The following is a 22,285-nucleotide window of genomic DNA, read 5'->3' on the forward strand; positions in this document are numbered from 1 at the left end:
TCCGTCAGCCACCGGCTCGCGGACCGTTCACGCCCCGCCTCGCTCGTCTGGCCGTCCCGGAATAGGCGGTACGCCGCCTTGTTCCTCCGTCACGTACTCGGACTCGGGGCGTGACGACGATGAGATGTCGCTCGCAGCATCGGAGGGCGACCTCCTGGCATCCGACATCGACGATTCCTTGGAGCTTCCTCCCCCGGGGGGTCGAGCTCAGGATGAAGCGGACGTCGGGATGTCAGCCATGCTTTCTCGGGCCGCCGCGAGTATTGGGCTGCAGTGCACCGCACTGCCAGGTAAGTCCGCCCAACGCTCGCGGTTGGACACGTGGTATCTGGGGACCGGCCGTGACTCTAAGCCACGGTCGGCACCGGTACCATTCTTCCCGATTCAGTTCGCCAAGCGCAAGTTTCGGGGCGTCCTCTTCACCTCAGGGGAGGGGTAGATGCTCCCGTGCTTCGGGCCGAGGTCGCTACCCTTCTGGCGAAGGGGGCGATCGAGCTCGTCCCTCTGGCCGAGATGTACTCCGGGTTTTACAGCCCGTATTTCATTGTCCCCAAGAAAAGTGGCGGGCTGCGCCCCATCTTGGACCTGCGTACCCTGAACAGGCACCTACACATGCTGCCGTTCAGGATGCTAACGCAGAAGCGCATTCTGACGTCCGTCAGGCGTCAGGATTGGTTCATGGCGATCGACCTGAAGGACGCGTACTTCCATGTGTCCATCCTCCCTCGTCACCGGCCGTTCCTACGGTTCGCTTTCGAGGGACAGGCATATCAGTACCGCGTCCTCCCATTTGGTCTGTCCCTGTCTCCTCGAGTCTTTACGAAGGTTGTGGAGGCCGCCCTCACTCCCCTCAGGGAGCAGGGGGTGCGCATACTCAACTATCTCGACGACTGGCTCATCTTGGCGCACTCGCGAGATCTGTTGTGTACACACAGGGACCTGGTGCTCCGGCACCTAGACCATTTGGGGTTACAGGTCAACCGAGAGAAGAGCAAGCTCTCCCCTGTGCAGAGCATCCTTTTCCTCGGTATGGAACTCGACTCTGTCTCCATGATGGCATGTCTTTCTTCCGAGCGTGCCCAGTCGGTACTGACCTGCCTGAGGAGCTTCAGGCAGCAGCCAGCGGTCCCCCTGAAACGTTTTCAGAGGCTCCTGGGACACATGGCATCCTCGGCGGGGGTGGTCCCCCTCGGGTTGATGCACATGAGACCGCTACAGCACTGGCTACAGAGCAGAGTTCCTTGTAGTGCGTGGCACACCGGCAGCAGCCGCGTCCCGATCACGCCCTTCTGCCGGCGCACCCTAACCCCATGGTCTTCAATGACCTTTTTGCGGACAGGGGTCCCTCTTGGGCAGGTTTCGAGGCGCGTGGTGGTGACGACCGACGCCTCCCTGCAGGGTTGGGGTGCTGTGTGCAACGGGCACGCAGTGTCGGGTCTCTGGACGGGCCCCCGCCTGCGCTGGCATATCAATCGCCTAGAGTTGTTGGCGGTGCTGCTTGCACTGAGGAGGTTCCTTCCCCTCGTGCAGGACAAGCACGTGCTGGTCCGGTCGGACAGCACGACTGCTGTGGCGTATATCAACCGACAGGGTGGTATTCGTTCACGGCAGCTATCGCAACTCGCCCGACGCCTCCTCCTGTGGAGCCATCAGGTGACGAAGTCCCTGTTAGCCACTCACATCCCGGGCGACCTGAACCAGACAGCCGATGCGCTCTCTCGTCAGTCGACGCCCCGTGGAGAGTGGCGGCTCCACCCCCGTGCAGTCCAGCTCATTTGGGTGCAGTTCGGGCAGGCACAGGTGGACCTGTTCGCATCCCTGGACACCACCCATTGCCCGCTTTGGTACTCCCTGACCGAGGCCCCCCTCGGCACGGATGCTTTGGCGCACAGCTGGCCGCGGGACAAGCGGAAGTACGCCTTCCCCCCAGTGAGCCTCATTGCACACGTCCTGTGCAAGGTCAGGGAAGAGGAGCATCAAGTGCTACTAGTTGCGCCTTACTGGCCCAACCGGACTTGGTTCTCGGAGCTAATGCTCCTGACGACAACTCCCCCCTGGCAGATTCCCCTGACGAAGGACCTTCTTTCTCAGGGGAAGGTCACGTTGTGGCATCCGGGACCAGACCTCTGGAACCTCCATGTCTGGCCCCTGGACGGGACGAGGAGATCCTGAGTGGTCTACCCCCAGCGGTGGTAGTGACCATTGTTCAGGCTAGGGCCCGGCCACGAGGCGGTTATACGCTTTTAAGTGGCGCCTCTTCTCGTCCTGGTGTTCTTCTCGTGGAGAAGACCCACGGATATGCTCGATCGGGAGCGTGCTGTCCTTCCTGCAGTCGAGACTCGAGAGCAATCTCTCCCCTTCCACGCTGAAGGTGTATGTAGCCGCTATTGCCGCTCATCACAGACCAGTTAGTGGGAAGTCTCTGGGACAGCACGACCTGGTCATTAGGTTCCTGAGGGGCGCGAGGAGGCTGAATTCAGCCCGTCCGCGCTCCGTTCCCTCTTGGGACCTCAATGTGGTCCTGGCGGGCCTCCAGAGGCCCCCCGTCGAGCCCCTCGGAGATGCCGCTCTTTCTCATCTCTGGATGAAGACGGCTCTCCTAGTGGCGCTCGCCAAGAGGGTAGGGGACCTACATGCATTTTTCGTGGCCACGGATTGCCTAGAGTTCGGGCCTGGTCAATCTCACGTTATCCTGAGACCCCGGCCTGGCTACGTGCCCAAAGTTCCCACCACTCCCTTTCGGGACCAGGTGGTGAACCCGCAGGCGCTCCCTTCTGGGGAGGAAGACCCAACCCCTTCCGTGTTGTGTCCAGTGCGCGCGCTGCGCCTCTGCCTGGACCGCACGCAGAGCTTCTGGAGCTCTGAGCAGCTTTTTTGTCTGTTTTGGGAGATCAGCACAAGGGGAGGGCTGTCTCCAAACAGAGGTTGGCGCACTGGATTGTGGACGCCATCAATGGCTTACCGATCACAGGATCTCCCGTGCCCGCTTGCAGTGAGGGCACACTCCACCAGGGGTGTGGCCTCCTCGTGGGCACTGGCTCAGAGCGCCCCTCTGGCAGACGTATGTAGAGCTGCGGGTTGGGCTACGCCCAGCACCTTCGCGAGGTTCTACAGCCTCCGCGTGGAACCGGGTTCAGCCGGAGTCTTACGAGACACCGCCAGGTAAGTCCGGCAGCCGGTGGGCGTACGCCTGCGATAGCACTCCTCCATAGGTGAGACGTGGTGCTATCCAGCCTCCCCTCTTCCCCCCACGTGGGCGAAGAGTAGGCATTTCCTCCATCACTAAGCACTCCTTGGCGGCGGGCTCGGTGGAGCAGCCCTGCCCCCCTTGGCCTGTTTCTGAGCCCTAGCAGTGACTCAAACAAGGCCTAGTGCTCCACACGTAGTAACCCCCCCACAGGGCGGTTCCGTCTGTTGTCCTCTCATGAATGGCTCTCAATCGATGGCCCATGACCTCTCCCAGGTGTACTTCACCTGCTCGCGACACCATCTCGTGTCTGCATTTCTCCCACGTGCTCTCCCCTATCCGGTGAGACCGTGTGTGAATCTCCACTAAAGCTCCTCCCTGCGGTAGGAAGTGGTCTCCGTAGCGCGTTCCCTCAGGGGGGAATGACGCTTCCCAGTGGCCTTACGGTGCCGGGCGGCTTCTCGCTGTTAAGAGAACTAGGCCGCCGTCCGTGACGGCCGGTGGAAGGGGCTCCCATCTTTTTAGAAAGCTCTGGACTCCTTCCCTTCCGCTGGAAGGTTGCAATTCATGCTAAGCGCTCACGTCTGACACGCCCAGGCCAGTCAGCGTCGCTTCGCGAGGAATTGTGACGCGGCACAGCGCTGTGGCGTTTTCCGAGGAACCCCATTCTGTCGACACAACGTCGAGAGACCGACAGAAAGGGAACGTCTCGGTTACGTATGTAACCTCCGTTCCCTGATGGAGGGAACGAGACGTTGTGTCCTTCATGCCACAACACTGGCCGCCCGCTGCAGCAGTCGGGGCAAGATCCTCAGGCTCCTCAGCACAAAAGGTGAATGAATGCGGCACGCCGGCTCCCTTTTATACCCGGATATCCGGGGGCGGAGTCCGGCATGCAAATTTAATTCGCCAATTTTCATTGGCCTGTTCAAGTCAGTCAGAGAAGGTAGGTTCTCAAGTCAAACCCCATTCTGTCGACACAACGTCTCGTTCCCTCCATCAGGGAACGGAGGTTACATACGTAACCGAGACGGTATCATTGTATTACAAGTGTTGTGTTCCACACTGTGGTGTGTTGTGAAGAAGATGTGCCATGCGTAAGACATGGAATGTTATGACTGTTGCAAACAGAAAGTAAAGTATTGAAGTTAACTATTCATGTAGTAGTCTGATTATTATGGAAGATACTAAATTTTTGGCGACGAGGATAAAGCGGGAAGCCTGTGATGACAACGGATTGAGGATATGAAAATGAGCAGAGTGCTGATAACTGGTTGTAGTGGAAACAGACGATTCTAAAGGAAAAAGTGAAGAGGATTAATCATGGCTACAGGAACTATTGGCTCACTGGCAGCATTTGATGCAAAAGCTCAAACATGGGAAGAGTATTCTGAAATACTGGAGCAATTTTTTGTGGCTAATGACATCGAAGGGGAGGGTAAGCAAAGAGCTATTCTCATAAGTGTTGTGGGACCACAAACTTACAGTGTGATGCGAAATCTTCTTAGCCCTACAAAACCAAGTGAAAAGACTTATCAGCAACTGGTAACGATGCTAAAAAATCATTTCAATCCTCAGCCAAGTTAGATTGTACAGAGATTTAAATTTGATTCGAGAACGAAGAAGCCAACAGAGACTGACAGAATATGTAGCAGAGTTGCGTCGGTTAGCAAAAGATTGTAATTACGGAGCAACTTTAGACCAGATGCTGAGGGATCGACTTGTGTGTGGCATTGATGATGATCGGATTCAGAGACGTTTGCTTTCAGAAACAAATCTGACGTTTGAAAATGCTCTTAAAATTGCAGTAGCCACAGAGGCGGCAAGCAAAAACGTGCTCGATTTGCAAAATAAATCCAGCGTACAGGCATGTAACAGCGTCATGTTTAAAGCGAGGAAACCAGATCGCTGGAAAAAGGGAGAAACGATTGCACAAAAAGAAATCAGAGAATGCTACAGATGTTGTGGAAAAAACCACAACGCCGACGACTGCAGATTTAAGAAGGACAAATGTTATGTGTGTGGGAAAATAGGCCATATTGCAAGGGCCTGTCGCAACAAAAGCAAACAGAGTGGATACGCACAAAAGGGAAAAGGAGTGCGTCCGCATCGAGCATTTAATGTAAGTGAAAATAATGACAGTGATGAATCTGAAGAAACGTTCACTTTGGCATGTGTAAAAACGGATGCATTGAAGAAAGTGAAACCACTCACTGTTGAGTTAGATGTGGATGACAGACTGGTAACCTTTGAGATTGATACCGGGTGTAGTGTCAGCCTTATGAATGAGGGAATGTACAAGGACATCTGGAAAAACTCAGAAGCTCCCAAACTGAGACTCACAAAAATCAAGTTGAGAACGTATACAGGAGAGCCATTACAGATAGTGGGTGTGGCTGATGTGCAAGTAAAGTACCAGCAGCAGGAAAAGAAAATGCCACTTGTTATAGTGAAGGGAACAGGACCATGCTTACTAGGCAGAGCCTGGCTGGAAGAAATTCAACTGCAATGGAGTGAAATAAAGCTGATACAGTCGGAGATGATGACATTGCAGCAGGTGCTATCCGAGCATGAGGAAGTGTTCAAAGAGGAGCTTGGTACATTAAGGGGCACTACTGCTACTATTCATGTGCCGACTGATGCCATACCAAGGTTTTTCAGACCTAGATCTGTGCCATACGCCCTGAAAACAAAGGTAGAGGAAGAGATTGATCGTCTGCTGCGGGACAAAATCATCTCACCTGTTAAGTATTCAGAGTGGGCAGCACCTGTTGTTCCTATCTTGAAACCAGATGGCAGTATAAGACTATGCGTTGACTACAAACTCACAGTCAACAGAGTGTCAACTTTGGAACAGTATCCAATACCCAGGGTGGAAGATCTTTTTGCTCTGCTGGATGGAGGAAAGCAGTTCACAAAACTGGACATGAGTCACGCATACCAACAAATCATCATGGATGAAAGCTCCAAGAAATACTTGACAGAGAATACACAAAAAGGGTTATTCACATATAATCGTCTGCCCTTCGGAGTTGCTTCAGCTCCTGCTTTCTTCCAGAGAACAATGGAGGGATTGTTGCAAGGTATTCCTGGAGTAGTTGTTTATCTGGATGATATATTGGTGACTGGAGTAAACCAAGAAAATCACTTGAAGACACTGGAGAAAGTGCTGTTGAGACTGAAAGAAGCTGGTTTGCGACTGAAACGGGGAAAATGCGTGTTCCTGGCAGATGAGGTGGAATATTTAGGACACAAAGTAGATGCACAGGGTCTACATCCTTTAGGAATTAAAGTGAAAGCCATTGAAGAAGCACCAGAACCAAGGAATGTCACAGAACTTAAAGCATATCTGGGGTTGCTGAACTATCATAATAAGTTCCTTCCAAACCTGGCAACGCTGCTAGCCCCCCTACATCTGCTGCTGAGAAAAGATGTTCAGTTGATGTGGAAAAAGCCACAACAAGAAGCTTTTAAGGAATCTAAGGCTCTACTAAAATCAGCAGAGGTGCTAGTCCATTACTCATCAGATTCAGAACTGGTTCTGGCTTGTGATGCCTCACCATACGGGGTTGGTGCAGTGCTCTCGCAACGTAAAAAAGGAGAGAGTGTGGAGAAACCCCTTGGGTTCATGTCACGAACGCTAACGTCTGCAGAGAAGCGTAATTCACAGTTGGACAAAGGCTTAGCTGTGATTTTTGGCATCCAAAGATTTCATAAGTACTTGTATGGTCGTGCATTCACAATTTGCACTGATCATAAGCCCTTGATCCATTTGTTCAATGAAACGAAGGCAGTTCCTCAAATGGGATCACCTAGAGTGCAAAGGTGGGCTGTGATGTTACAAGCGTATCAGTACAACATTGTATATAAACCAGGAAGGTACCACCAAAATGCTGACGCGCTGAGTAGACTCCCAGTGCCAGGTGATGGAGAACCGGATGACACTAATGATCAAGTGTTAATGATGGACCTAATGGATGATTCGCCTGTAAGTGCAGCACAAATTAGGAAGTGGACATCACACGACATAACACTCTCCACGGTACATAAGTACATATTACAGGGTTGGCCTGAGAAGGTAGAGCCACAAGTGTTACCATACCATCACAGGAGAGATGCTCTGAGTGTCAAAGATGGATGTGTGGCCTGGGGAGCGAGAATCATCATACCATCACAAGGTCGAGTGGCTGTATTGAAACAGTTACATCAGACTCATTCCGGCATGTCTAGAATGAAGGGATTGGCCCGATCGTACATGTGGTGGCCTGGTATGGATCAGGATGTAGAGAGAGTGGTTCAGAATTGTGAGGTGTGTCAAAGTTTCAGAAAAGCACCTGCTCAAGCTCCTTTGCACCCGTGGGAGTGGCCGGGCTCACCTTGGGAAAGACTTCATGTAGACTACGCAGGGCCCTTCTTAGGAAGAATGTTCCTAATTCTGGTAGATTCTCATTCTAAATGGATGGAAGTTTATCCTGTCACACATGCCACTTCCCAAATTACAATTGAGAAACTGAGAATGTGTTTCAGTACACATGGATTACCCAGAATGTTGGTGTCTGATAATGCAACATGTTTTACCAGTACAGAGTTTGAAAATTTCATGAAGAGGAATGGCATTCAACATGTCACGTCAGCTCCTTATCATCCTTCTTCGAACGGCCTAGCTGAACGTGCTGTTCAAACTTTCAAGGAGGGGATGAAAAAGATGAAAGGTGACACTGTGGAGACAAGAGTAGCAAGATTCTTGTTTAATTATAGAATCACTCCTCATACAACAACTGGGTTGTCGCCTGCTCAGATGTTAATGTCACGGAGGTTGAGATCTACATTTGACTTACTCATGCCTGATGTGAAGTCCAAAGTTCTAAAAAAACAGCAGAAACAAAAAGAAGGCCATGATAAAAGCTGGAAACTCAGAAGTTTTGAAGTGGGAGATTCAGTGTACGTGAGGAACTACGGTGGTGGACCCAAATGGATTCCTGCAGTAGTGGAATGTTGTACAGTGTTATGAACTGTGTGGAGAGAAGAACCCAATTGCAGGCAGACTCGGGGGTGAAGGAGATAACAATAAATTTTAATACACAATAAACACAAAACAAAGACTCACGATGGAGTAAAACCAAGACTAGACAAATAATAAGGACATGGACTAACTAAACTAGAAAAATAAACACTAAGGACAAGACTAAACTGACTCACCAAAATACACTGAACGAGAACTTGATACTTGACACAGCATAGAGGAACAAAGTACAATATACAAGATACCAAATACAATGAACGAGCACAGGACAATAGACAAGAGGAGGCTTTAAAGGGAAACAAACACAGGATAATTGAACAAGGGGCAGGTGTAGGTAATGAGACACTAATGGGAAGGCTAACGAGACAAAAGGGCGGGAAACACTGACGAGACACGAGAAAGCACATGGCATGTCAGAATCAAAACAAAGCCATGTCTTTCTCACACAAAACCTAAGGCTATGCCATGACTCCGCTGCAAGACCAAAAATAAACATGACATGATAGCGGAATCATGACAGTACAGGACCTCTTTCATACAAGACTTCTCTAGGGCATGGACAAACTGTGAAAAGACATGTGGACCAAATAAGAAATCGCAGAACAGACGAGATGCTTGAGACTGTACTACCCAGAGAAAATGAACAGGATGTTGACACTTCGGCATTGCCTAGTGCAGATGTTGTCAATGCATCAGCAGGAAAGGAGATGTCTTCCCTTGAAACAGGACAATCGCTAGAAGTGACGGTTGTTGAAAAAGAGACTAAACAACCTACAAATCTGAGAAGGTCTGCAAGAGAGATACGTTCTCCAGCTCACTTGAAAGACTATGTTACATAAGTAAAGTCAGTAAAAGACAATCAATAATATAATTGAGTTAGTTGTTGAAGAGTTCTTCTTTTTCTAAAAGAAAATACTAATCATTAAAATATTGAGATTGTGATTGTTACAGTGTTATATTCTGTAAGTAAGGTTATGGGTATTTAGCTTAAGAAGGAGGGGATGTAGTATCCTGGAGTAACCACTAGGTGTCATTGTATTACAAGTGTTGTGTTCCACACTGTGGTGTGTTGTGAAGAAGATGTGCCATGCGTAAGACATGGAATGTTATGTCTGTTGCTGTTACTGTTGCAAACAGAAAGTAAAGTATTGAAGTTAACTATTCATGTAGTAGTCTGATTATTATGGAAGATACTACAATGAACAAAATGATAATTTGATCAGTAACTCACAGTAGTGTCTGTAGTTGACAGTGTGGATCCTTCAGTAGATCAGAGAGCAGCTTCACTCCTGAATCTTCTGGATTATTACCTCTCAGATCCAGTTGTGTCAGATCTGAGGGGTTTGATCTCAGAGCTGAAGTCAGAGCAACACAACCTTCAGATCCAATACTGCAGTCAGACAAACTGAAGAGAGAAGAAAATAAATGAAATAATGACAATAACATTTAGACAATAATTAATAGCATAATTATTTAATATAGTTAATTATACTTTATTAAATATATTATTCAATTATTATTCATCAATTAATCAAATTATGTCCCTTTTAACAAGATACAAGTAATAAATTAAATGATTGTAAACTTCAACTTCAAGTTAGTTATTATAATGATCTCAGTTTGGTGATAATTCTGTATGAATCTGAATCAACAGAGAGTCATTGACTGACAGTCACTGTTGAGTCTCTTACATATAAAGATGATTCTGATAAACTTATGAAGACCTTCATTTACATAATACATACACATGTTTAACTTTATTGCTTTAAGGATTTTCTTACTGTAATGTCTTCAGTTTACAGTTTGTATTCTTCAGTCCATCAGAGAGCAGCTTCACTCCTGAATCCTTCAGATTATTGTCACTCAGGTTCAGTTCTGTCAGACTTGAGGAGTTTGATCTGAGAACTGACGCCAGTGATGAACAACTTTTCTCTGTCAGATTACAGCGACTCAGACTGAGAAATAACAAGATAACAGTGAGTCACAATGTTAGTAAGACACTTATGACTGTTTTCTGACTGCATGATGGATCTTTCTGATGTGAATAACGCTGCACTTGCCACAGAGATGAATAACAGTCAAAGCATTAACAGATGGATCTTTAATGATCACTTCTGATCTCATTTCTTTTCAAGTCAAGTCAGCTTTATTTATATAGCGCTTTTTACAATTTTCATTGTTACAAAACAGCTGTACAAGAAAACATTGACTATAAGTAAAACATAAAAGGTTATGGAAGTCAAAACACAGGTCAAATATCAGACACACAATAAATTCCTATATGCAGTGTTAATTAAATAAGACTATCAAATTCTAGCAGCCCCCCCGGCCAGGCAAACAGTGCAAGACAGTATGCAAACGGTGGCGAGGAACCCAAAACTCCATTGGAGGAGAAAAAAACCTCAGAGGGAAACCAGGCCTAACCAGGGGATTCCAGTTCCCCTCTGGCAAAAGCTGCAGCCTCTGCACAAGCTCGACAGTGCTTGCACAACAAGGCAAAATAAAAAAACAAAGTTAGATTTAAAATTATCATTAATAATCTACTAGCGACTGAAGTTTTGTAGAGTCGCCAAGTCCTTTGTCCAGCATTTGTCAGGTCTGGGAATGGATTGCGCCCTGCCCGCTCCGGTAACCTTGGACTGCGTCCTGCCCGCTCTGGTAACCTTGGAACAATGAGACAAGACTGGCTGAGAGTAGAGTACTGTTCTGCACTCTTTGATGCAACAAATGCATCAGTTGTTATTGGAAGTGTCCCTGGTTCCGGTTGATCTAACTAGTGCAGCCTAGATCTTTGAAATATATATATTATGATAGTCTAGTGTATGCAAGATTAAAAAGATGCGTCTTTAGTCTAGATTTAAACTGACAGAGTGTGTCTGCCTCCCGGACAGTGCAGGGAAGACTGTTCCAAAGTTTAGGCGCTAGATAAGAAAAGGATCTGCCGCCTGCACTTGATTTTGAAATTCTAGGTATTACCAACTGACCTGACACCTGAGAGCGTAGTGCACGTGATGGACTATAATACGTAAGAAGTTCTCTCAAGTAGTAAGGAGCTAAACCATGCAAGGCTTTATAGGTAATAAGCAAGATTTTAAAGTTTATGTGATGCTTTACAGGTAACCAGTGCAAGGTTGACAGAACCGGGCTAATATGCTCATACTTTTTTGTACGCGTAAGAACTCGAGCTGCCGCATTTTGGACCAGTTGGAGTTTTTGTAATAGGCCTGCAGGGCAACCACCTAATAGTGCATTACAGTAATCTAGTCTTGATGTCATAAAGGCATGTATAAGCATCTCTGCATCTGATGGTGACAGCATATGACGTAGTTTAGATATATTTTTAAGATGGAAAAACGCAATTTTACAGGTGTTGGCGACCTGGTTCTCAAATGACAGAGTACTATCGAATATAAAGCCAAGATTCTTAGCTGAAGATGAGGGTTTTATGGAAGATCCATCAATAGTTAAGCAGTGTTCTTGATTGTTACGTAGGGCGGTTTTCGGTCCGATAAGTAACACTTCAGTTTTGTCCGAGTTCAGTAATAAAAAATTGCTACTCATCCACTTTTTTATATCGACTATGCATTCCACTATTCGATGGAATTGCTGTGTTTCATGAGGCTTCGAGGAAATATAAAGTTGCGTATCATCAGCATAACAGTGAAAGCTTACTCCGTGTCGCTTTATATCTCCTAGAGGTAGCATGTATAATGCGAAGAGCATAGGCCCTAAGACTGGGCCCTGTGGTACACCGTACTGGACTTTCGATTTACGTGATACCTCATTGTATATTGCTACATATTGAAAACGGTCGCACAAATAAGATCTAAGCCATTTCAAAGCTATTTCCTTAATACCGACATCATTTTCGAGTCTATGTAGGAGCATGCTGTGGTCAATGGTGTCGAATGCAGCAGTAAGATCTAGCAGCACCAATAAGGAGATACAACCTCGGTCGGACGCCATAAGCAGATCATTTGTAACTCTAATCAGAACAGTCTCTGTACTGTGATGTGCTCTAAATCCAGACTGGAAATCTTCATTAATCTCATTCCATTGGAGGAAGGAGCATATTTGAATTGAGACTACTTTTTCCAGAACTTTAGATAAAAAAGGTAGATTCGAAATAGGTCTGTAGTTAACTAGTTCTCCAGGGTCCAGATGGGGTTTTTTGACAAGGGGCCTTATAACAGCCACCTTATATGCTTTAGGCATATGTCCTAATGTCAGAGATGAGTTAATAATGCTAAATAGAGGATCTATAATTTCTGGGAGCATCTCTTTCAGTAGATTTGTAGGTATAGGGCATAGGTCACTAACAGGCGGACCGCGATCCGGATCCGGACCTAGAAGCCGTCCCATACGGAACCGGACCAAAACAAAAGATTATGAATTAAAACCTGACGGGGCGCTTCTATTTTAATATGCACAGCTTTTGTAGTCTTTACGGTACTCCTTTTGTGAATGAGGAAACTCACCGACCAATTGCATGTGAGTTAAGCGATCCCACGTGATACCACTCAGCCAATGAAGTTTTTGCATTCCTGGCCGTAAACATTGGGACTCTACAGTGCAGACAGATGAGAGTTTTAGAGGCAAGTTACCAAGGAAAAGAAAGTCGGATTAAAAAGATAGCGATACATGTAGAAAACAAAGGGAGCGAAAACAGACGAATGAGATGGAGAAAGGGAGAGATACAGACGAGTGTGCCGGAGAAAGCTGAGGAAAATACGAGTGAGACGGCGAAAGGGAGAGATACAGACGAGTGAGACGGAGAAAGGGAGAGATACAGACGAGTGAGACGGAGAAAGGGAGAGATACAGACGAGTGAGACGGAGAAAGGGAGAGATACAGGCGAGTGAGACGGAGAAAGGGAGAGATACAGACGAGTGAGACGGAGAAAGTTGACGAAAATACGAGTGAGACGGAGAAAGGGAGCGAAACAGACGAGTGAGGCAGAAAAAGGGTAACAGTTAGAGAAAATAAGGAACAAATGGCACTCTCCAAAAAAAGAAAAGTGGACAATGAAAACAGAGCATTTAATCCAGAATGGACAGACTCATTTCTGTTCATACTTCCCAATGGGAGCACTAAACCAGTGTGTCTCATATGTGCAGAAACCGTGGCACTTATTAAAAGTGGCAATGTGAAACGCCATTATGAGACAAAACATAAAGGTTTTGAACAAACGTACCCACTCAAATCTGAATTGAGATCACAGAAAGTAAGTAGTCTCAGAGCCCAATATGACCAGTCCACCAGGATCCTGAGCAACACATTCACTGCCCAACAACGTGCTCTTGAGTGTTCCCTCAGAGTTTCTTGGATTTTGGGTAAACACAAAAAGCCATTTACAGATGGAGGGGTTGTCAAAGAATGCATGAGTGCTGTAGCTGAAACACTACTTGAGGGAAAACAAAAAAATGAGCTTTGTGATAAAATAAAGCAAATTCCCATGTCAGCATCATCTGCCACAAAGAAAAGTGAAATATTAACTCAGGATGTGCTAACCCAGCTAGATGAAGCCATGCATAAGGCACCATGTGTAGGCTTAGCTGTGGATGAGTCCACTGACATATGTGACAATGCTCAGCTGTTAGTGTTTGCCAGGTTTTTCAACACAGCCCAGAAAACATTCTGTGAAGACATGTTAGGTGTCACTCCCCTTCAGACCAGTACAAGGGGAGAGGATATCTACCTGGCCATTAAGGAGATGTTAACAAAAAGAGGAATAGAGCCAAAACAAGTGGTTTCAATAACCACAGATGGAGCCCCTTCTATGATAGGGAAAGAAAAAGGACAATCCTGAGCTGTTATCTTACCATTGCATCATTCATCAATCTGTCCTCTGTGCCTCCCTGTCAGATGAGCATGCTGAGGTGATGAATACAATGATGAAAATGATAAATTTTCTCAGGGCATCCTCTTCCTACCAGCATCGCATGCTTAGGGAATTCCTCAGAGAAGTTGATGCCAATGCTGATGATCTTTTGCTGCACAACAATGTGAGATGGCTCAGCAAAGGCAGGGTGCTAGAGCGCTTTTGGTCCATCAGGAGGGAATTAGCATCTTTTTTGGCAGAGCTAAGCAGTCAGAAGGCAACACAGTTTTCTCTCTTTTTAGAAAATGAGAAATGGATGGATAATGTGGCCTTTTTGGTTGACATCACGTCACATCTGAATGAACTGAATTTGAGGCTACAGGGCAAGGACAATTCAATTTGTGAACTGATGACAGCTGTTCGCTCCTTTCAGAGGAAACTTGAAGTGTTCAAGGAAGACCTGCAGGGAGACTGTGTACACTTCCCAGCAGTGCAGGAACAGGTTCAGGGACAGAGAGATTTGTCTTCTTTTGTTGATTTTATTGATAAGCTGATTGTAAACTTCAGCAACCGTTTTGACAGCTTCAGCTTTGGAGAGCAGCTCACCATGTTCATTCAGAACCCATTTCTGATCACAGATGTCAGGGGGTTCTCAAAGGAAGTCACACAGCACTTTAAATGGGTAAATGCTGGGTCTCTCCAGATGCAGTTGGTTGATCTCCAAGCAGATGTGGCCCTGAAAGAGCAGTTTGTAAGAACTGACCCTTCCACTTTCTGGCTCCAAATGGTCCCTGAGACTGCTTTCCCGGGTCTGAGGAAAGTAGCCCTATACATCTTGACCATGTTTGGCTCTACATACAACTGCGAGGCAGCTTTCTCCACAATGAACATAATTAAAACTAAATATCGTTCCAGGCTCACCAATGAGCACCTTCACATGTGTATGAGAATGGCCCTGACTCCATTCAAGCCCAGGTTTAAAATTCTGGCAAGACAGGCTAAAGCTCAATTCTCTCACTGAGCAAAAACATGGTGGAGTGGGATATGAGGGGAAGAAAGTGATACTCTAAAACTGTTCAATTGTTAAGATCTGTTGAGATTTATTATTTGTAAAATTGGTTGAGACTGTTGAGTCAAGATGTGAAACAGAAAAGGGGAAATTCAAACTTTTCCTCCCTTTATATTATTTTTCTGAAGTTAAGCACTTTTTTTGAATTTGATTTATTTTCTCTTATTTTGACATGCAGCCCTAGTTTTATTTAGTTAATTAATGAGAGCACATTGTACATATCTACAGTCATACATATATGTTGTTCTGTTCTATGTTACGTGATAATAAATATTGTCAACAAGTTTTTGAATTGTACTGAATTAATTTGATTAGACGGCCAGTTATTGATTACATTCAGAACTACTAGGCTACTTAAATATATATACCACTAAATTGTTAGACATTATGATCTTCTGGACCTTTGCTTCAAAACATTTTCTCTAACTGGACCTTTTTTAAATTTTGTTGAATACCCCTGGTATAGGGTCTAACATGCATGAAGTTGATTTAGATGATCTAATGATTTTAGAGAGTTCATCGTGATCTATAGTAGAAAATAAACGTAATTTCTCCTTAGAGGCGCTGTAGTTAGTCGTTTGTTCAGCGGGATTCACTTCTGGTTGCATAGTTATAATTTTTTCTCTAATATCTTGGATTTTATTTGTGAAATAGTTCATAAAATCATCACTGCTATGCTGGTATACAGAATCAGAAGTCGCTGGCGATTTAGTTTTGGTTAATTTAGCCACTGTATCAAATAAAATGAATGACCTCGGCTCGGCTCGGTCATTCAGAAGCATGGCTTCTCCTATCACTGCTATGCGGACGACACACAACTCTACTTGTGGTAATCGATGATCGGCTTAACCTCACAAGTCATGTTGCCAGCACCACCCGGTCCTGTAGATTCATCCTCTACAACATTAGGAAAATTAGACCTTTCCTATCGGAGCACTCTACGCAAGTCCTAGTCCAGGCTCTTGTCCTGTCCAAACTGGATTATTGCAATGCGCTTCTGGCTGGACTTCCTGCTTGCACAATCAAACCTCTCCAGATGATCCAGAATGCGGCGGCAAGAGTGGTCTTCAATGAACCGAAGAGAGCGCATGTAACTCCGCTCTTCATCAGGTTACACTGGCTCCCTGTTGCCGCCCGCATAAAGTTCAAGGCTTTGCTCCTGGCCTGCAAGACCAACACCGGATCTGCACCATCGTATCTCCACTCGCTAATGCAGATATATGTTCCTGCCAGATCACTGCGGTCTGCAAAGGAACAACGACTAGTGGTACCATCCCAAAAAGGAAAAAAGTCACTCTCCCGTACCTTCACTGGATCTGTTCCACATTGGTGGAATGATCTACCTGCTGCTACAAGATCAGCAGACTCGGTTGCCATCTTTAAAAAACGCCTAAAAACGCATCTCTTCCGTCAACACGTCGCTGATTGAGTTTTTCCTAGTTCTCTTCCCTTTCCTTCTTTATAAAAAAAAAAAAATTACTAACCTCACTATTCTTAGCTTTTATACTGTGCTAGGCTTTAATGGACTAGTTTGATGCACTTATGTATTTTCGTTGCCTATGTTGTTATAATTGCTTCCAATGTTTCCTCATCTGTAAGTCGCTTTGGATAAAAGCGTCTGCTAAATGACTAAATGTAAATGTAAATAAAAACCTAGGGTTATGCTGGTTTTCTTCTATTAGTGATGAAAGGTAGGCAGATCTCGACGTTTTTAGGGCTTTCCTGTATTCTTTAATACTATCCTTCCAGGCAGTACGAAATACCTCTAATTTAGTTTTCTTAAAGTTGCGCTCCATTTTTCGTGCCGCTTTCTTTAGAGCCTGAGTGAGTTCATTATTCCACGGTGTCGGTCTGTCATTTTTAATCTTCTTTAAGCGCAAGGGAGCAACTATGTCTAGCGTTTCCGAGAAGGTGGCATTAATATTTTCAATGGTAAAGTCAAGATCTTCAACGTTATTACTCATGCTAGAGATTTGAGACAATTCAGGCAAATTATCAAGAAACGCACCTTTTGTAGTCGAAGTTATTGTTCTACAATATTTGTAACTTGGAGTTTGATTTGCCACCATTGGGTATTGAAGCAAGCATGATACCAGATAATGATCTGAGATGTCTTCGCTCTGCTGAAGGATTTTTACGTCGCCCACGTTTATACCGTAAGACAATATTAAATCTAAAGTATGATTACGAAGGTGAGTAGGTCCTGACACATGTTGACTAACGCTCATGGAGTTAAGAGTGTCTTTAAAAGCCATTCCTAAAGCATCTGTATCATTATCTACATGAATGTTAAAGTCACCAACAACAAGGACTCTGTCTGCAGCCAGTACTAGTTCTGATAAGAACCCACCAAATTCTTTAATAAAATCTGTGTGGTGCCCTGGAGGCCTATATACAATAGCCAGAATAAATTTTAAAGATGTTTTGTGTATTAGGTATTGATGCATCAAGTACCATGACTTCAAAAGAATTGTATTTAGGATTAGACTTCTGAGAAATGCTAAAAGAGTTACGGTAAAGTGCAGCAACACCTCCCCCTCTGCCTTTTAGGCGAGGCTCGTGTGTATAATATAATCTTGGGGGATAGACTCATTTAACGCAATATAATTGTAATAAAGTTCGTAAGAAGGGAAGGAAGGAGGCGGGAACCGGCGAACATTCAAACTTTAAAACTTTAATTAAATAAACAATAAACACTGACGTAACTGACCGACAGCCACCTCACGGTAGACTGCCGGCCATAAAACATACACAAACTAAACACAGTTTCGGGCCCGGTCCTCTCTCGTCAACAGTCCCGCCGAACATCCTTTTAAGCTCCCAATCTCCTCCGTGATAAGATGCGGGACCGGTGCGCGCACAGCTGCTTCCACTTATCACTCACGCCACCGGCCCCGCGTCACGGCTCTCGTCCCGCCTTCCTCACCACATACCCCCATCACCCCTTACAGGCCGGGGGGCACCACCGAGACTGTACCTACTCCCCCCCCGGGGAGCCCGCGGAGTCCGCGGCGCCTGGGGGTGTGCACCGGCGAGACGAAAGAATGGAGACGGGAGCCCCCGGAGCGACAGGGACGAGAGAGGGGAGAGAGGAAAAGAAAAAAAAATTGTCCGGTTCCCTGACAAGCTGTCGCTCGGTCCTCAAGCCAGCCGAGAAACTCTTCCTCGCGGTGCCATGCGATGGTACTGGACGCTCGGTGGACGGCTCGATCCTCCTCCGCCCCCTGGCAGCCGGCGATGGCCCTCCAGCTGAGGGCAGCTGGTCCTCCGTTCCCTGCTCCTCCCCATCATGGCGGCTGGCAGCAGGCTCGGCACACGGCGAACGGGCCTTGGCTCCCTCCTGGACGGCAGCCACCCCACCTCGACCCAGGAGCACGGCAGCGAGGTCCTCGTCCCATCCGACTTCTTGATCCAGCACCACCGCCTCGGGCAGCCACTCGCGGACTTCCCCCGTCCGCGCTGCCCGAACTCCTCAGCACCGCGATCACCCTCGGCAGCGAGGGCTCTCTGACAGCATGTCCCTCCTTCCTCCCGGGTTTCGGCACCAGTGTAATAAAGTTCGTAAGAAGGGAAGGAAGGAGGCGGGAACCGGCGAACATTTGAACAATAAAAACTTTAATTAAATAAACAATAAACACTGACGTAACTGACCGACAGCCACCTCACGGTAGACTGCCGGCCATAAAACATACACAAACTAAACACAGTTTCGGGCCCGGTCCTCTCTCGTCAACAGTCCTGCCGAACATCCTTTTAAGCTCCCAATCTCCTCCGTGATAAGATGCGGGACCGTTGCGCGCACAGCTGCTTCCACTTATCACTCACGCCACCGGCCCCGCGTCAAGGCTCTCGTCCCGCCTTCCTCACCACAATAATCATCTGGCTTTAGCCATGTTTCTGTCAGACAGAGCATGTCTATTTTATGATCTGTTATCATATCGTTAATAAAAAGTGCTTTATTAGAGAGAGATCTAATATTTAGCAATCCGAGTCGAAACAGTTGATTATCTGTATTATGTTCATGTTTAGTTAGTTTAACGTAAATTAAATTACCTTTGAGAGGTTTACGCATTATTTTATGTTTGCTAATCCGGGGGACAGACACAGTCTCTATTTTATGATGTTTGGGAGAAAGTATTATCGCATGTTGTGTATTTAGTGTGTTATGCAACGTGAGACGGCAAGCAGACCGTTGGTTAAGCCATTCTGTCTGCTCCCTGACCTGGGCCCCGGTGAGTCAAGTTTTAGCATTAAGACTATGTGCCATATTTCTAGACAGTAGAAAAGCTCCAGCCCAGGAGGGGTGGAGACCATCACTTTTCAACAGGTCAGGTCTGCCCTCAAAACTCTTCCAGTTATTTATAGAAACTATATCATTCTGCAGGCACCACTTTTTCAGGATATCGTATGAAGCATCAAGGTGTCAGGAACGTGTTGAGGGAACAAGGACAGAGAACCCAAGTGCAGACAGCAAACAAAGTGTTTATAATGATGCCCATTAAAGATCATCTTCATATTTTAGACTGCTGTGTATTTCTTGTATGTTAGATGTTCCGGTGAATCTTTTTGGATTATCTGGATGTCACAGATTTAGCTTCAACCTCGCCGCTGCTTAATAACAATAAACTGCACTGTGACAAGTTGAGACATGTTTTATATTTAATAATGTTTGCTGTTCATTTCATTTAATGTTTGGTGTTTATTTTAGACTCGTACCTGATGAACGTGGTCGTTTGTGGTTGTTATGAAACATCTGTCTGTGGGTTTGAAGCGATTGTCACACACAGTATAAATGACAGATGCTTTAGTAGATATTTGTTGGAGTCGCACTTTTGCTGCAGAGTTAGAGCTTTAAAAAACACATTTTAATGGATATGAGGGTTTGTGTTTGTTATCTGTAAGTCTCTGTGCATGTTCATGCATTCATTCAGTGTTTTCGATTTTTTTGAAGGATTTGTTTAGATATGATGTGGTATCATTTATGGTGACGTTACTTTGGAATATCGCTGTTGTTTGGCCGGAGGAAATTTTGCCATAACCAAGGTTTTGTTGAAAGGCCGCCACTGTCAATTACATCAAATTTACACAAGAACAAGAGTGAAACAGCAAAACACAAACAGCTAAAATACTCAACAGTCACTTGAGATTATTAAAAAAAGTGAGTTTATAACTAAATGATAATTTGATCAGTAACTCACAGTAGTGTCTGTAGTTTACAGTGTGGATCCTTCAGTAGATCAGAGAGCAGCTTCACTCCTGAATCTTCTGGATTATTACTGCTCAGATCCAGTTGTGTCAGATGTGAGGGGTTTGATCTCAGAGCTGAAGTCAGAGCAACAAAACCTTCAGATCCAATACTGCAGCTACACAGACTGAAGAGAGAAGAAAATAAATGAGATAATGACAATAACATTTAGACAATAATGGATAAAAAAAATGTATGTAGTTAATTATACCTTATTTAATATATTTTAATAATTTAATATATTATTCAATTAAATTTAATCAAATTTATCAATTTATGTCCCTTTTTACAAGATACACATAATAAATTAATTTATTGTAAATCACTGTCAGTTTACAATAATATCATGAATAGTTTAATATATTAAAGTTAGTTAAAAAGATCTCAGTTTGGTGAGTATTCTGTATGAATCTGAATCAACAGAGTCATTGACTGACAGTCACTGTTGAGTCTCTTACATATAAAGATGATTCTGATAAATTTATGAAGACCTCCATTTACATAATACATTGTCATGAACTGCTCCGGGACAGGCAGGTTAGATCCAAATGCAGCTTTATTCTCAGAATGGTCAAACAGGCAGAGATCATCGACAGCGTAACGTATGTATGGGATATCCAGAATCGTAAACAGTCACAAGCAGAGGTCAGGGCAGGCAGCAGAGAATCGTAGTCAATATCAAGATACAAAGTAATACACGGAAAAGACAAATACCAGAAACGCTCAGAAATGCAGTGATAACAAAACAAGACTTCACAGTGTGTGAATAAGTGAACAGGGTATATATAGAGTGAGGCTAACAGGGTGATGAGATACAGATGAATGTAATCAGTGTTGATGAGTCCGGGAAGTGCGTTATGGGAGATGTAGTTTTGTGAGTGAATGATAAGTTTGATGTGGAGTGCCCTCTGGTGGTTTTCAAGGGCCGTCCAGTTGGTGACCATTACATAGCCCCCCCTTTAAGGAGCGGATTCCAGACGCTCCTAACACTGTCCAGGAGGGAGGAGGAGCGGAGGCGGACCGGAGGGCCAGGACCGTGGAGTGGAAGAGAACCTGGAGCCTGCGGTGGAGCAGGCAACCAGGGCGGATCTGGGACCCACCAGGGCGGAGCAGAAGACCACCACAATCGAGCATATGAGACCGAAGCCCACCAGGGCGGAGCAGGCTGAGCAGGCGGCCGGGGCGGAGCAGGCTGTGCAGGCGGCCGGGGCGGAGCCGTCCCCTCAAGGTGACCAGGCAGACCTGTCGGTTCAGGGGTATAGCGCGGATCCGATGGTTCAGGAACCGGCGTGGATTCGGCCGTCTTGTCCGGAGACACAGGCGTGGATTCGGCCGTCTTGTCCGGAGACACAGGCGTGGATACGGCCGTCTTGTCCGGAGACACAGGCGTGGATTCGGCCGTCTTGTCCGGAGACACAGGCGTGGATTCGGCCGTCTTGTCCGGAGACACAGGCTTGGATTCGGCCGTCTTGTCCGGAGACACAGGCGTGGATTCGGCCGTCTTGTCCGGAGACACAGGCGTGGATTCGGCCGTCTTGTCCGGAGACACAGGCGTGGATTCGGCCGTCTTGTCCGGAGACACAGGCGTGGATTCGGCCGTCTTGTCCGGAGACACAGGCTTGGATTCGGCCGTCTTGTCCGGAGACACAGGCGTGGATTCGGCCGTCTTGTCCGGAGACACAGGCGTGGATTCGGCCGTCTTGTCCGGAGACACAGGCGTGGATTCGGCCGTCTTGTCCGGAGACACAGGCGTGGATTCGGCCGTCTTGTCCGGAGACACAGGCGTGGATTCGGCCGTCTTGTCCGGAGACACAGGCGTGGATTCGGCCGTCTTGTCCGGAGACACAGGCGTGGATTCGGCCGTCTTGTCCGGAGACACAGGCGTGGATTCGGCCGTCTTGTCCGGAGACACAGGCGTGGATTCGGCCATCTTGTCCGGA

At 46.4% G+C, this 22,285-nt stretch overlaps 1 protein-coding gene across 1 annotated transcript in view; it reads right to left on the bottom strand.

Annotated features, from left to right (window-relative positions):
• The window catches only part of LOC306891684 (NLR family CARD domain-containing protein 3-like), a 41,770-nt gene that overhangs the window by 13,241 nt on the left and 6,244 nt on the right, over window positions 1-22,285 (bottom strand). Inside the window, exons 8-10 of the mRNA XM_079452152.1 lie at window positions 20,299-20,472; window positions 9,992-10,165; window positions 9,442-9,615 (exon numbers count right to left, since the gene is read on the bottom strand). Coding sequence (XP_079308278.1) covers window positions 9,442-9,615; window positions 9,992-10,165; window positions 20,299-20,472 — 522 coding nt within the window. The remainder of the gene's footprint in view (window positions 1-9,441; window positions 9,616-9,991; window positions 10,166-20,298; window positions 20,473-22,285) is intronic.

The sequence above is a fragment of the Barbatula barbatula genome (assembly GCF_947034865.1).
Source record: "Barbatula barbatula genome assembly, chromosome: 3".
Classification (NCBI taxonomy): Eukaryota; Metazoa; Chordata; class Actinopteri; order Cypriniformes; family Nemacheilidae; genus Barbatula; species Barbatula barbatula.